General features: G+C 36.3%; 1 protein-coding gene across 1 annotated transcript in view; it reads right to left on the bottom strand.

Annotated features, from left to right (window-relative positions):
• Nucleotides 1–16542, bottom strand: part of slco3a1a (solute carrier organic anion transporter family member 3A1a) — a 56136-nt gene that overhangs the window by 6730 nt on the left and 32864 nt on the right. Inside the window, exons 3-6 of the mRNA XM_065283133.2 lie at nt 6107–6205; nt 5657–5932; nt 4166–4330; nt 2856–3054 (exon numbers count right to left, since the gene is read on the bottom strand). Coding sequence (XP_065139205.1) covers nt 2856–3054; nt 4166–4330; nt 5657–5932; nt 6107–6205 — 739 coding nt within the window. The remainder of the gene's footprint in view (nt 1–2855; nt 3055–4165; nt 4331–5656; nt 5933–6106; nt 6206–16542) is intronic.

The raw sequence follows: 16542 nt of genomic DNA, 5'->3' as shown, positions 1-16542 counted from the left end.
ATATTCACACAAACATATACACCTGTTTGAATCTGAGTTTACATTTGATGGATTTACTGTGACACAGCACTGATTAACACACAAAAAATTTACACCCCTGGTTGGTTGACAGCTTATATCTGTGATTCTTAATTCAATGACGCTGAGTGTATCATTAATAGCGGGAAGCATTGCTAACTGTGACCCTGTTTGTTAAATCATTATTTCATTTTAATCATTGGCATGATTTTACTCAGTCAATATGAAATATGTTAAAGGAAAACACCACCGTTTTCAATCTTTTACTATGTTCTTACATCAACTTAGATTAATTAATACATGCATATCTTTTATCAATGCGTGCACTGAATCTTTGTACAGCTCGTTGTGAATGTGTTAGCATTGAGCCTAGCCCCATTCATTCCTTAGGATCCAAACAGGAATGAATTTAGAAGCCACCAAACACTTCCATGCAGAAGAGCACTCGACCTCGGTGTGCAGAAAAAAATCATCTCCTGACTACTCCCCCTCTCGCTTAAAGAATAATTCCGGTATTTAACACTTTGAGTCTCATTTCTGGTTTGTTTTGGATGAACTACAGTGATGGACACAGAAATTTTGACAATGGGTCGTGTCTTGACTTTTTGACTCGTTTAGAAGCGTCTCTTGACTGCTTCAGAATGAAAGTTAATGACCATGCACAAACATGTCATTAAAACAACACTTAACGTTCATTTTCAAAACTGTACTACTCACCGAGTGGTTTGTGGTGTTCGTTGATGATTAAAAACAAATATATTGGCGCAAAGTATGATTTCAATCTGTGTTATTTGCTATAGAGGAACTATTTTTTTAGATACCTCACAACCGCGTATATACTTCCGCTCTATATTTGAGTCTGAAGCGTTAGCACACTCCTGACCACTTGATGGCGACAACCACTTTGCCATACAAGTACGCTCGGTGGCTAGCGTATAGACAGTCACAATCGAGCTCAACTTCAAACCTAAAGCTGGTCACTGAGCCATCAAATATGGGAAAAATTTCTTCTGAGAGAAACCGAGCGAAAAAACTACAACCACATGTAAACAGACCCTTTTCTGTTTCCTGGCGGCGGAGTGATATATCAGCGAGCAATGAGTCTTCCAAGAGAAGTCAATGGAATTTTACAAAATGTCAAATAAAACACGACAGAAAATGTATTTCGCTACACAACTTGTTTTTAATCATCAACAAACACCACGCACCACTCAGTGAGTAGCACAGTTTTGAGAATGAACGTTAAGTGTTGTTTTAATGACATGTTTGTGCATGGTCATTGACTTCCATTCTGAAGCAGTCAAGAGACGCTTCTAAATGAGTCAAAAACTCAAGACACGACTCATTGTCAAAATTTCAGTGTCCATCACTGTAGTGCATCCAAAACAAACCAGAAATGAGACTCAAAGTGTTAAATACCGGAATTATCCTTTAAACTTCCTTCAATATTACTGCGACCGTGGTTGAAGTGCTGCAAACTAAGTGCTCTTCTGCCATACAATATAGTTCTCATTTTTTATCCGCTTAAAAAATCACCACTTTTTATTTTATGCCACCATACTTACTCATGTAACTACTCATGTAACAGTCTTTAAATAGGAAAACATGGAAGTGTTTGGTGGCTTCTAAATTCATCCCTGTTTGGATCCTAAGGAATGAATGGGGCTTGGATAAATGCTTACACATTCACAACGCGCTATACAAGGATTAAGTGCACGCATTGAAAAAGATCGGTGTGTATTAATTTGTCTAAGTTGAGGTAAGAACATAGTAAAATATTGAAAAAAGGTGGTGTTTTCCTTTAAGGTTATATTTTGATAAAATATTATGTACATTATAAAGGATAATTTTATGTAGAAAACAGGATAACACAAGAAAAGATGTTAGCTGTGTTTTCACAGACTGAGTCACAAATTAAATGAAATCCTTTTGTTATGCAAGATTTTTGCCTCTCTATTACCATTTCTGTTTGAAACCTAAAACTACAGGTTACTTTATGTACATATCTGCTTGCTTCTTGAGAAACAACTGGCATTTTGAGTGTAATCAGACTCAACAACTTATTATAAGCTTATGTTGCGAATTTCAAAATGTAATTTTTTTTATTTATGACTTTCTGAATGCATGGATTAAAAATCAAATTTTTTATAGATTTAATGTGGATTTGAATATAAGATAGCAAAAATCCAGCCTGAGCTATTAGCTGTGTTTTGGATCATGTTTGTCAATCAACTAATAACCATCTGGTATAGCTACTGTGCATTCAGAAAGTATTCAGAGCCCCTTCACTTTGATCAATTTTGTTATGTTGCAGCCTGAAACTACATTAGTTTAAATAATTTTTTTTCAAATTAATCTACTCTCAGTACCCCATGATGACAAAGTGAAACCACAATTAAATTAAGTCTGTAAATATATTAAAAACAAAAACACTGAAATATCAAATAAACATTAGTATTCAGACCCTTTGCAACACTTGACCTTTACTAAACCTTGATTGGAGTCCACCTATGGTAAATTAAATTAGTTGGATATGACTTGGAAAGACACACACCTCTCTACAAAAGGTATATCAGAGCAAAAACCAAGCCATAAGGTCAAAGGAACTGCTTGGTATTATGAGGTACTCAGATAAATAAGGGGGGGGAACGATTATGGAATCAGGCTGCAAAATAAAGAAATTGAAAAAGTGAAGGGGTCTAAATACTTTCTGAATGCAGATTTGCAGACATCTTAGGATGTGGACTTGTCATTGTCTCAAGCCTCACTGCAAAGATTAAATAAATGTCAAAAAACGACAAGGCAGCAAGGAGAAAAAGCAGCTTAGCCCCTCGTACTCGTTGCCATAGGGGAAGGTCACCCCAGCGACAGGTCCTGTGTCACAGCCCAGGAAGAGAAAGGACACATAACAGGCAGTGGAGATGAGATTGACCAGCATGGCCATATAAACGGCTCCAAGAGCCGTCAGGTTCAGCTTTTTCACCAGTAATCCTCCCAAGAATATTCCCAGACAAGCACATGGGATCGCTGTCATACCTGTTTACAGAAAGAACAGTGGCAAAATAAAATGTGATGTGTTAAAATAAAGCTTTGCTACTGCATGTGTTTATAAAATATTTCTGAGCAATTGTTAAACATTTTTGATAAATAAATATAACAATAAATGAAATGAATCTGTTACGTGCTGTGTGTTTTTCTTTTTAGTTTATGAATTTTGTTTTATTTCTTTGTTTAATCTGGCACCACCCTCGTTCCTTTTTCCCTTTTAGTTTATTGTATTTTCTTTATTTTTCTACCTAACGCACTGTATATAACTCACACATACTGTTAAGTAACTTCGGCTTTAAGTAAGTAAATAAATAATTAAGAAAAAATACTATTATATTATATGTATTTTAACTTAAAAAGAATAAAAACATTTTACAAAAAATAAAATTATTAATATTATTAATCCTAATAATATTAAGGATTCTGCACTTTTTCTAGTTAAGTAAACAAACAATAATTTTTATGAAATGGACCAAGTTAACTCTTTCCCCACCATTGACGAGTTATCTCATCAATCAGCAATACCGCTATTATCTTCCGCAACTTATAAACCCGGAAGTATTGTCCCAGGGCAAACAGCTGTATGTCCGTCTAAGGTTTGAGGATCGCTCTGCATCTGATCTCTATCAAAAGTCCTTTACAAAAAAATTGTGTTTTTGAAGAAACCTACCCATATTTGAGAGGTGATAAAAAAGAGAACTAATGAATGTAGGTATAATGTTTTTTTTTTTTTTTTTTGAAAGCAGAGGGTCTGTTCTTTCATTTAACATATTGTATATGTTTATATATTTCAATAAGTGCATTTTCTGGGAAGCATTAAACTTTTGTGAAAATCATGAAAAATGCCGGTGGGTGAAAGAGTTAACTTTTATGGACTTTTAAAAGCATTTTATACTATGCAGGGATGACATGAAATTCATACAAGCATACATGCATCATTATATCAAATAGGGGCGACTAAGAAATGTTGATATTAATGATATTTCATTTGTTACTGAAATTGGCACGTCTTCATTATAGTTTTCAGTAGTGGTCCCATATTTTTAGTCCTAACTGTATATAACTGTGTACGTGAGTTGCATATGTGTGCAATACACACCCAGTAGCTGGTTAGCAGATGTGGTAGTCAAGTTAAACTGCTGCTCCAGATATTTTCCGAGGAAGGCAGCAAATCCAGCGACAACCGCAATCTCCATACAGGCAGCTAACACGATGCATGTGAACACCGGGTTTGACAGCAGGTGCTTAGTCACCTTGGGAATAACTGGAGTAACACATGGAAAAGGCAGAACAGAGAGATTGAATAAATTCAGAGAAGACTATTGATATTAAAGACACAGTTGTCACTTGCTAACCCAGAGTAAAGACTTGTATGTCAAATGCAAATACAGGTGACATACTGTACACTTTTAAAATTGAAGGTGGTACAACACGATGCCATAGAAGAATCATTCTTCCTTACGGTTCCAATAAAGAACCTTTAACCAAAAAATACTTCTGTTTCACAAAAGGTATTGCGCATTGAAAAAGGTTCACGGAGCATAAAAACATAAAAAAAAGAAATGCTTGAAAAAGAGTTCCTCTATGGCATCTTTTGAATGTATTCATATTCACTTTAACTTTCTGTTCCCTTTTATAATTGCGTAAAGCTGAGGTTACATCCTGGCGAGCTGTTGTTTTGATAGATAAGTCTGACGGCTATGTCTGAAACATCATAACGGAGACTGCATTCATACCAGATGGCAAAATCTTGCAAAATGCATCTCTCATGTTCAACAGAACAGCTGCCTACATTCCTGCAGTTCGAATTTCTGTAATTGCCCAGGCCACTGTCCCATCTGATTTGCAAGGTCTTTAGTAACACGTTAGATGATATGCAATCAGATGTCACATGACTGATAGCTGCTGTTTAACAAAATGAGATACTGACAAAGAAGAAAACAGCTTTCAATTTAACATGATCGCAAACCTCACTTATATATACATCCACCTCAAACCACATGAACATTTTACTTTATTTCCTGCTTCTTTTGAATATAAAATAGGTTGCAAACTACCTTTTCTTGTGGCTTGAAACTAAGCTGAGAGTAGCTGAATGTATGATCAAATTATCCAATAATAAAAATGAAAACCCAAGAGATGTGTTGAACTTTTACTATTACAATACAGCTGAGTTTTCTGGTGAGTTCTGTGGGTGCTTGGTGCAGAGTCCATGTAGGCTATTAAGTAAGGGTTAACTCTAATTGTCTAATAGTTCTCCTGAGTATAGCATTTAATCTAATTGGACTTGAGTATGTGTTAAGAGGAGCATGCCTTGTACACTTCCAACAAAACAGATTCAAGTGCAGCAGTCACTTTTCTTGGAGACAGTTATTGCGGTCTATTAATCAAGCAATGTAAGATTTATACCCATGTGACCTCCTGTTTGCATCTGGCATATGAAGTGCAACCTTATTAAACTAAAGCAGATTTATCTCAATAGGAATGCATCTAACATCACTAGATAAATTTGGAGCACTTAAGATTCAGTTAATGAGAGGTAATCATCCGTTGTGTAGTTGTGTATAGTAACTGGAAATGGCAATGAGACCTCGGAGCTGTTGGCAGCAGGATAGGTTGTTGTTGTTAGGTTGGCTGTTCTGCAGGACTCCATTGCTGGGTTTGGATATCTCATAATCTTGGGCTAAAGAGGGGGGCAGCATTGTCTGTTCACTCTCAACTCCTCCCACGACCTCCTTGCCTGGCAGTGATTGGGGGAAACCGAACATGAAGAGGGAGGAGAAGAAAAGTAAGACACCGCAGAGGAGAAAGCCGCCCCACCATGCGCCGATCCAGCGGGGGTCATCGGGAGTGATGTTCAACTTGGCTGAGGAAAGTCATGTGCACATACAATATGGTAAATACAGGTGTTAACAGCCTAACAGCCAAACGATAAAGAAATCAATGACATTTGTATTGCTAATGCAATGCTCTATCGATTGTGGCAGTATTGTATTTGAAAATAATCAGATGATTAATATGAATAATGAATAAAACTTACTTGTATCAATGAACAAAGCATCCACATAAATGTTGGTACAGACAGAACCCAGGATAAAACCACAAGCAGGTCCAAATACCAGTGTGGAAAAGAGTATACCTGAAATGCACCAATAAAATAATTAGAAATAAAATTCGTTACAATTTTGAAAAACGCCACAAAATATAAAGCAACAAAACCATAAACAACATTTACAGTAAAGCATTTAGAGTAAACCAAGAGTTGATGGCTAAAAATGTATTATTTGCAGCCACAAGGTGGCACACTTTCATCTCAAAGCCTACTTTTGAGCTCATTGCTTCCCCCACCTACAGAAATACAAGAATGACAATTATATGGAAACATGTAGTCATTTTTCCTCACTTTGTTTTATGTGCACAATCTTTGTTTTAAATAAGCACAATCTTTTAAACCATGATAAAAAACAGTGCCACTAATAAAAAAAAGATTATAATGTAGAAGAGCATCTACATATACAACCATGCCAAATTGCAAACAAAATCCTGCTTGATCAATATATAAAAACTATATTCTCTACAGCCATAGCAATTCGCCAGCCCTCAAGATCTGCATATAAAGTAAAGCAACAAAAAACACAGATTTGCTTTTGACAAGAATGGAGTGGCAGAGCTAAGAGCCAACAATGCTGTGCTGGCACCTAACAGAAGCGGCAGACATCTGGGGCAGAAATTCCTATTAATATGCTGTCAAAAAGTGTGACAGCGACCCAGCTATAGCCCTGTGGGTCACATGCTGCTTCTGAGATTACCAAGCCTTTATCCAGACACTCTCACCATCAGCTTTGCCCTATCCCCTGCCATTTTCTTATTAAAACACACACACACAAAAACACACACACACGTCTGCTTTTTTTTCCGCAAAAACTGGAGTATCCCTCTATAAATATTCAGAACAAAAAACGATTTAGGACAAAAATATGCACAACTTAGCTTTTAGAGTGTTATGGATAAGTAAGGAATCAGGAACAAAACGCAGATTAAATTGTTACAGAAGGCATAAAAGACAACAGTAATTAAATATTGAAACAATGACAGAAAGCTTGAAACCATTGATTGGCAGAACCAGTCTGTTACTGAGCTCAGACTGATATGAGCTTTTGGTGTGCTTAATACAAAAGCAACTGAAAAATTACTGATACTGTATTATTTTAGTTTGTAAACAAAACAAATGTTTACAAATTTGATGGGATTTTATTTCAACTAAATTATGAAACAAATATTGTAGTATTGGGAAGAAAATGCCATCATGACTTTTCTCAAACAGTTCCCTTTAAAGGCGCATCATTTTCTGTTTTCGGACACAAAGCTGTTAAACACAAATCCGGTTCCGATTTATGGCCGGATTTCGGGACTCCCTCTGCATCATGAAAATATGCAGCCACTCTTTGTCCACATTTCTTGCAAACTGGATATCCATCTTCAAGAACAACCCCGCATTTGTTTTTCGGATACCTAAAGTATTCCCATCAGATTTTAACTTTTTTCCGGCAAAGGATAGATGTTAGAATTTGAAGTCTCTGGCTCTGACATTTTCTCGGCTGTACATAAACGAGTGGAGTCTAGCATAAAGTTGCATATGCGCAGCAGAACAAGGTGAGATCACCTTTATTATAATTTTTTTCCAAAACCGTGAATAAGCAAATGTTTAAGGTATGATAATTGTACATGTTAATATCAAGGTATACCCCCATACCAGTATACCGTTACAACCCTAATTGGTTGTACACTGTTTTTATAGTACAGAGTCGACAAATTATAAAAACAAAATGGTTAAACTTAAAGGGGCCGTATGTAGCTTATTAATAAAAAAAACTTTAAGATAGAGTTTTCATTTGTATATTTATGAGCCAAAAGAGTATATTTATAACGGCCACTGGTGTCAGTAACGGTTAAAAATTTTCAGAACCTACGCAATACTCCTTTAATTAGTTATTTTCATAATCGATTAATCAGATAATTTTTCCGATTAATCGATTAAGCAGTTTTTATATTAATTGGATAAAAACATAAACATCTATTCCATTAGTTTTTTCACTTATTATAGCTAAATAATTCCCTAAGTTAGAATATTCCTTTCAAATTGTACTTTAAAGCGTAACTAAACCCCTGATCAGAGCCTGACTCCACCCACTGGCAATATTTGAAAAATGCAAGAAAAGTGGGCAGATCCCAACGGAGATAGAGGGGACTAACTAAGCTCACACCAAGTGTGTGGTGAGATCGTAACAAGGGCGTGGTGAGCTTGAACCTGCTTACGTCACAAGGTATTTTTTGGACCCAACATCCAATAGGAAAATTCAACTGCAGTAACCACCATTCAACCTGAAGAGGGCAGCACTCAGACGTTTTTACACCATATATTGTAGTATTGAAACACTTTATATCCAAATGTCAAAAAACTTACTAAAATCAATGAACAGCACTAATAAAGCATCATTCTTACAGATCATTAACTAAAAAAAGTTGGTTTAGGGTTTAGTTACTCTTTAAAATGTCTTTTGATATAAAAATATAAACAAACAAAAATATCAAGTTTTCTCAATTTTTAGGTATAAGCTGGTGAGGAAATTTTGCCACAGATTACTCATTTTGATCTTCAACTTTACAGCTTGATTAGTTTTGATGAGTTAGGCCCTTGCTTTTTACCAAGCAGTTTGTGTTGTATGCAGAAGAAGCTCCCGACTTTATAAGTGTAAACCTTGAGTTGTATTGAGAAAAAACGACCCTCTCTATAAGCTCTATAACACACAGCTCACGCAGTATAAAGAAAATGGTTTATTATGACATTTATTCATTGACATTCATTGACAACTATTTTCATAATAGATCATCGATTTGTTGTTGCAGCCCTAGTTATTTTACATGACTGCTGATGTGTTTTTACATGTAAACATTTGGATGCTTCACCACAATATTAAATGCCCTCACATGAATTTTACGTGGAAATTTACATGGGATTCAAAAGAAAATGTTCCAGTGTGTTTCTGTGTAAAACTCTGTAAACATAGAATAAATAGGAACATGAATGTATACAGTACACAGTCCAATATCTCACACACAGAGAAGTCGCCACATTACTGTAACATATGCCTTGACTTCTGCATCATTTTGATGTCTTCACTGAAATGACATTCAATAGACCATGTGACCTTCAGTAAATGATCTGCAATTTTACAAGACCTGTGCATGATTTAAGGACATTAGCGTGTCAACTGACACATTACACACTCAATCACACATTTTTATACAAACAGATATCGTATGCACACACAAACATACACAACATGCATTTCAGCATCAGGAGCTAAATGGATAGAGATGGGGCTTCTTAAGGTCAACAGAGGAAGAGCTATCACACCACCTAAACTACTTGCAGAGATAAAAGCACAACAGATGTGGCTCCTCATCCTCCAGCAAACAATTAATGAGAAAGTCTGGAAAAAATGAGTCACTTTCAGCAGGTCCTGAATTACAATGCCTTAGATCAAAGCGGGAGTTTATAAGCATGTCTTCACAACCGAACAGAGGTCTGTTTCCGGCCACCTAAGGGGACGTACTCACACATGCACACGTACACACTTCACACTTTAAACCACGAAACCACAACCACAAGTTTGGTTCTCAGTTTGATGAAAGTTTCCCATGAAGCAGTTAGGAACAGGTTGTTGCGAAAAAAAGTTTCCCCTCAGTTTCAGTAAAACTGATACTTACTATTTACTACCGACTAGGCCCACTCATTTGTAAAGCATTTTGAATAAAAGTAGGCTGTAAATGTAGGCCGTGAGTAACCCAAAAGAGTATTTAAGTATCCAAAAGTGAGATCAATGACTGCACACTGCACACAAACTCAATTTACAGGGGAACAGCTGGGCTGGTTAAGTCACAACATATTTTTCTGCATGCAGAAATGTCTAATTTACCAATCCCTCAAGAGGTTAAAATTCATAAACGCAAAAAAGCTGTTAGCTGAAGCGTGCAGGTCTCTGAGCGATTAGTGTAATTGAAAAATTGGTAAGTATACAAACACCAGTAAGCGCAGTACGGCATTGGGTTTGTAAACAGCTGCACAATTTCCATCCCAACAGTTGTGCCTCCCAGTAAAAGGCTGTGCGGTTTATGTGTGTGTTGCCTAAGTGATTGTGTATGCGTGTTTGCATGTATGTATACCGTTTGCTCATAGCAACGCTACAACACTGACAAACCATACAGGAAACCTCAAGAAGACAACTGAGATCTTGCAAGTGTACATTAAAGAATTGTGAGATTGGTCTCTCTGTGGAGCCCACCACAGAAGAAAACTTTCCATCAGTAATTTCCAGGACTGGTTTTTCTATTGACCTTTTCCACACAGATAACAGCTAAATGTGATTTGCATGCATTATTTCTTGTGCAACACAAAAGAAAAGTGAAGGATTTTGTCTAAATTGCTTACAGGCTCTCCTTCTGTGTACTACACCTCATTAGCTGCCTGCAATGAAGGATCACAAGTGACTTGCAAGTCAATTGCTTTGTAGTTTTTGTGCCAAAATAATGTTTTTATTTTTTTAAGAAGAACTTTTCAAAACTTTCTCAAAGCTTAATCATCAGCTAATCTGATGATGTACAGTGTAGTCGGTTTTCTGAGAAGAACCTTAATATATTTTCCTGTAATGATATCAGGTATGTTCCTGTGCAGTTCCTTTAGCTAGACTGGGAGCAGCCTTACTTCACTTCTTATTTTTTGCCCATCCTTCTTTCCTCTCTGCCATCTCCCCAAATCTGTCTCTGTCCATCACATTCCACATTCACACAGGGAAATGTACAGTGCCGGCGCCAGCCAAACGCTGATGAGGGGGTGTCTGAAATACCGGGAGGGGGCGATTACATGAATGCATTTAATTCTCCCAGCTAGAAAATACATAAAGTTTTGGTACGTTCCTTAACTTGAAAAGCACCCCCACTCTGGCCCAAACCATGAAAAGACCTACTTTCACTAAAAGGGTTGTTTTTACTAAACCATTTAGAGTATAAGCATAATAACTATGTTATCATTAGAAAGAAGACACTTTGAGCTTCATTTTCCAGGTTTCAAAATTATTTTAAGATAAAAATTACAAAAGTTAGAGAGGCTGAAGTACATTGTAATTTTGCATAACATCTTTTTTAATACTAAAAATCCAAATGATAACTATATGTGTTAAACCTAGAAATGCAATGATGCCAAAGCCACAAGTCTGAAGATGTTATGTTTCATGTTTGAGCTCAATAGGCCCAAAAATTAGGTTCTTGCAAGAGTTTTTGTAAGACTAGTGCCTTTTCTAAGTGCCAGTCAGCCCCAAAATAAAAGTCATTTGTTTACATGCGTACATGTTCGTTCTTATACATTTTTATCCTTATGTTGGCGTATAAAATGCCGTTTCCACACCAGAAAATAAAACATCACACAAAGATCGTTGGATTCGTTATCTAATTGGTTACACGTTCTGTCTATCAATATTTTCCATGAAGTCATTGGAGGAACAAGCGAGTCAGATGACGCCACAATATTTGACAGCGCTGTTTGGATATTATGTTTTATACTCCCGCCTACATTTTAAACAAAGTTTGAACGCGGGTTTGAACACGAGTGTAATCTCATATACACGATGTAACGTTACGACGTAAATAGTACTCAGATTGTATATTATATTCTATTACAAGAAGTTCATGTGAAATCTGATGTTAACAATGGACATATATATACATTTCATGGATTATATGCATTCGCGATCGTTATACCAACACAAAGGTAAAGCGTCCCGTTTATATTTTGCATGTTGTCATCTGGACTCTGTAACAAAATACTACATTTATGAAGCTAGAGCATCTGTATCTCAAAACAGAGACGATACGCTGATGCTAAACCCGTAGACCTTTTAAACGATGTATAGTAATGTTAATATTATTATTGTTTGTAGACAGTAGGCTATATAGATATCGTTAGCAGCGTTAAAAAAAACCTGACCTCATCCCGCCCCCGAGCTAGTGTGCATCGAGAGGTTAAGTTTTAACAAGTTATAAACAAAAATCTCGATAATAAAACCACAAAAACGGCAGCTATAGTGAGCAACATACAGAGCTCTGAACAATCTTACCATATACAAAAACAAAATGCATACCTACATATTAACACAACACTGCTTATTTGGAGCTCAGACCCAGAGGCAGTTGCTGTAGTTTCTTTCTTTTAAACCCATTTTCGAATGTTCATGGTGAAATTACTTAATGCAGTACACAAACTTGAAATTATGGAATGTTCGTAGCCTTCGTGTTGGCTTTCCGTAGTGCAAGAAATTTTATGTAAGTTATTAAGGTTTGGGAGCATGCTTAGTCAAGCAATCAATTAAAATTCAACCTTGCCTCACAGACTGTCCTTAACTAAAATATTGCTATTATTCACTCTAGGACCACAATACACTAGGCAAATGTGATTTTTAAATAGCACATTTTATCATTAAAATCCCATTCAACATTAATGGTGATCTGCACTATCCCGCCCCCTCATGGCCCCCAGTAATGCCGGCCCTGGAAATGTAACATACAGTGTTAATGAAAACCTGCCTTTTCAGGAATACAAAACTGGGCCTGTAGTCACTGGAGAAATAGATTGCGTCCTACATCCCTCTTCCAATTATCAATGTGCAGGTAATTAAGTCAAATTTACAACACATTGCAAATTCTGTGCTTTGCATTTTTGCCTTCATGACTTAAATCTTCATTAAAGCAAAGAGCAGTCATGCTGGGTAAGGTCCACAATTTACTAAAATTCTTTGGAAATTGGTCTTTCTGAAAGCCTTTTGGATTCCAACGAAAAACAGTCCTATTCATGGCTGCTCTATTCTTCTGGGAAAAAATATCTTGCAGTGTACACAATCACATTTAGACTAAAGAAAATGATATAAATCTGCAGCATTTGATTCCCTGGAATTTTTTTATGGACCAAAAATGTCTTTCAGAATAAAAAGATCAGATAAGCATATGTACAGTACTTCATGATCTGTGAACCCTTACAATCCCACATCTCTTAAATCACTTCACGGGAAAGGTTCTTTATAAAAATGTGTCCACTATGATGCAATCAATTCTGAGTAAATTGTTTCTACTCCATACTTTGAGAAGAATTCAGTCCTTACATGTCCAGCTGTATGTTGATTTAAGAAAATTTAAACAGTTATTAGACAGATTTAATTAAAAAAGATTTAAATAATGTCTTGGTCTATTACAACTGTAAAAAACCTTTAAAGAGCACCAATTATCTGATTCTGAAACCCCAAAGTAAACAATGACGCTAACGATGAGTTAATGTCTCCAACGTAAATCTCTTTTCTTGAACTACAACATTGTAGGCAACAGTTTACTTCCTGGGATTGGTGATGTAGACAAGACCGACATTATCATAATTCCACCCGCTTTGGACTCACAGCCTGTAAGTTAACTCCTGTTAGCAACCGAATCTTTCAGACATGGTAAGGAGCGTCACATTTCCGGCTGACTCAGAGGTATTCAGACCAATCACAACATACAGATTAGCTGGCAAATCAGGGACAGTTTTGTACAAAATCCATCCATTTCAGGACCATAGGGAAATCTGGAGCTACAAAAATGTATGGTATGTGGAACACAATGTGTTTTTTGAACTATGGTAAATGGACTGCATTTATATAGCGCTTTCATAGACCAATGACCATCCAAAGCGCTTTTCAATTTGCCTCACATTCACCCATTCACTCACACATTTATAAACCGATGGTGGGGTCAGCCATGCAAGGTGCCATCCAGCTCGTCGAGAGGTATTTTGCTCAAGGACATCTCAACACTTGGTCAGGTGGAGCCGGGGATTGAACCACCAACCTTTCGATTTGTAGACAACCTACATGAACCACTGAACCACTGCCGCCACTACATGAACCACTGAACCAACTATGAACCACGCGAACACATTGTATTATACCAAATACACAAAATAGTGTTTTGTGCACTTTAACATCCACACAACATCCTTTAACATCTTTTCTGTTGCAAAAAAGTTTTTTTGCAGTGGAAAAACATTCTTCAGACTGGGGCTGCACAATATATCGAAATAGCATAGACGAGAGTATGGCAATATCCATATCGCAACAGTTCAAAACAGGGCTGCACAATATATTGTTTCAGCACCGACATCGCAAACAGCACCTCTGCAATAGATAAATTGCAGAACATCCGCAACATTTATTTCAAAAGGGAAACTTCTTCGGAAGCCTTTGTTTTAAACGACAGGGAGAAAATCATCTCAAGCTCAGAGCTTTTTATGTCAATTGGTGGAGTTATCTAGTATTTATTAGTGATGCACTGATGTATCGGCCGACGATATTTATCGGCCGATTTTTGATGAATTTGAAACCATCGGCATATCGGCAATAGCACGAGAAAGGCCGATACTGATTGTTTATTAATTAACCGCATAAAGGCAATGAGTTGCATGTCTGTTGTTTATTTAAAATGATTTAATGTTCTGGTGTGCACTACTTAAGCACAGACAGAAAACCTTTGTTGAGCTGGCTCAAATGTCTTGGACAATAAAAGAAACTGCAATTTAGTGGGGGAAAAGAAGTCCAACTTTTTTTGAAGTAGCAATATTTATACTCTGTTTAAAGCAATAGCACTGGCATTATTTATGTTTACGAAAGAAATCCATTACCGGTATATGTAAAAAATGAGTTAATGTTGTTAATAAAAGAAATGCTGAATAGCAAAAAACACCTTTGAAGGTTGTCATGTTGTCTTATTATATTTGTTTTAGCTTAATTTGTGCATCTCTTATTATGTTGGTCAGTTGAATGTTAATTAGATAAAATCCATGTTCAGTAAAAATAATTTGATGCAGAAATAAACTAGCTAATAGATCAACTGTATAGTATTGTATACAAATGTTTTATATCGGTATCGGCCAGAAGTTGTCTGTTTAAATCGGTATCGGCCAAAAAAAATCCTATCGGTGCATCCCTAGTATTTATCATATTGCAGAGGAACAAAATATTGCAATGTCAGCCCCCCCCCCAAATATCACGCAGGCCTAGTTTGCAAAAACTAAATAATTGTAATATATCCTAAGGTTATGTCTAGCCAAAGTTTTAGCAAAGAGACTAGTTTTAGCTAAGTTCATGTGTCATCTAGCCATTCATTTCGATTTCTTACTAAAAACATAACTCCCATAATTATTTGTTATTTACATTATATTATTTACTTTGGGATGTTTATAATTTACCATGTAGCTGCTTCACAAAAATTATAAAACATTTCAAAACTGTAGTGTAAAGTCTCTTAATCGTCAAAAAAATTAATAATAATCACAATTTCAATCTCAAGGTGAATGATCGTCATGCAATTTCTGTCATAATTGTGCAGCCCTACTTCAGACTATAGAAAGGTACAGTAAGAAAAAATTGTTAATTTAGGAACCTGAACCTAAAGGGTTTAGGGAACCAAAACCGGTTACTCTGTGGCATACCCACAAAACTCCTCCACAGATAGCATTCAGTTCTATATAGTGTTATTAAATAAAGCCCATTTTATAAAAATAAAAAAATACTATGTTAGGTGCATGCAAGGAAACAAAAAATGTAGGGATGCACCGAATACAGATTTTTTGGGTTCGGCCGAATACCGAAACACGGTTTAAGATTCTATTCGCATCCTTTCCATTAACACAGTAAAACACATTAATGAAGTAAACAACGTCCACAGCAGTGTATTTTTCATTTTATTTGATTTTAACTGTAAAAAAAGGATAGGCAACATTATGCCAGGATGACAAGTGGGAAAAACAATTTTGACAATTACCATAAGCCTATGCATAATGAAAGCAATACGCTCGCCTCCGCGAAATGTTAAACGCCCCTAAGGCTCACCGAAAGAAAAAGCTTATGTCCACGTCAGCACCCGATGTGTGTAATCAACGGCCGCGTGACGTCGACCAGCATAGTGCAAGCATAGGGTTTGGTTCGGTGGAAAAAATCTAGGATTCGGCCGAACCCCATCAAAAAGCCCAGGATTCGGCCGAATCCGAATCCTGGTTTCGGTGCATCCCTAAAAAAAAAAAAAAGTAAAAAATCTCAGATAAAAAGAGTGAATGTGTGTTCCATTTATCTTGTTTTTGCTCATACTTAAGCTTGTCTTAGTTTCTTCACTGTAAATGTTTGACACCACAAATTTGTGGATGATTCATATAGCAGGGTGTTATAATAAACCAGTCCTAACTCATCATATTTTTTTTTTTATTACAAGTGTGAAGTGCTGCTACTCCAGTGTAAAATGCTTAGTGGTTCCTTAAAGGTAAAACGATAAAAAAAATCAAATAAGTTACAACCACCTATTATTTAACTCATGCCACCTGTTTTAATTTCAGCTTTACTGCAT

Source organism: Paramisgurnus dabryanus, chromosome 9, assembly GCF_030506205.2.
Source record: "Paramisgurnus dabryanus chromosome 9, PD_genome_1.1, whole genome shotgun sequence".
In the NCBI taxonomy this organism is placed as follows: Eukaryota; Metazoa; Chordata; class Actinopteri; order Cypriniformes; family Cobitidae; genus Paramisgurnus; species Paramisgurnus dabryanus.
The sequence above is the reverse complement of the archived record's forward strand: the minus strand, read 5'-3'. Positions and strand labels throughout refer to the sequence as shown.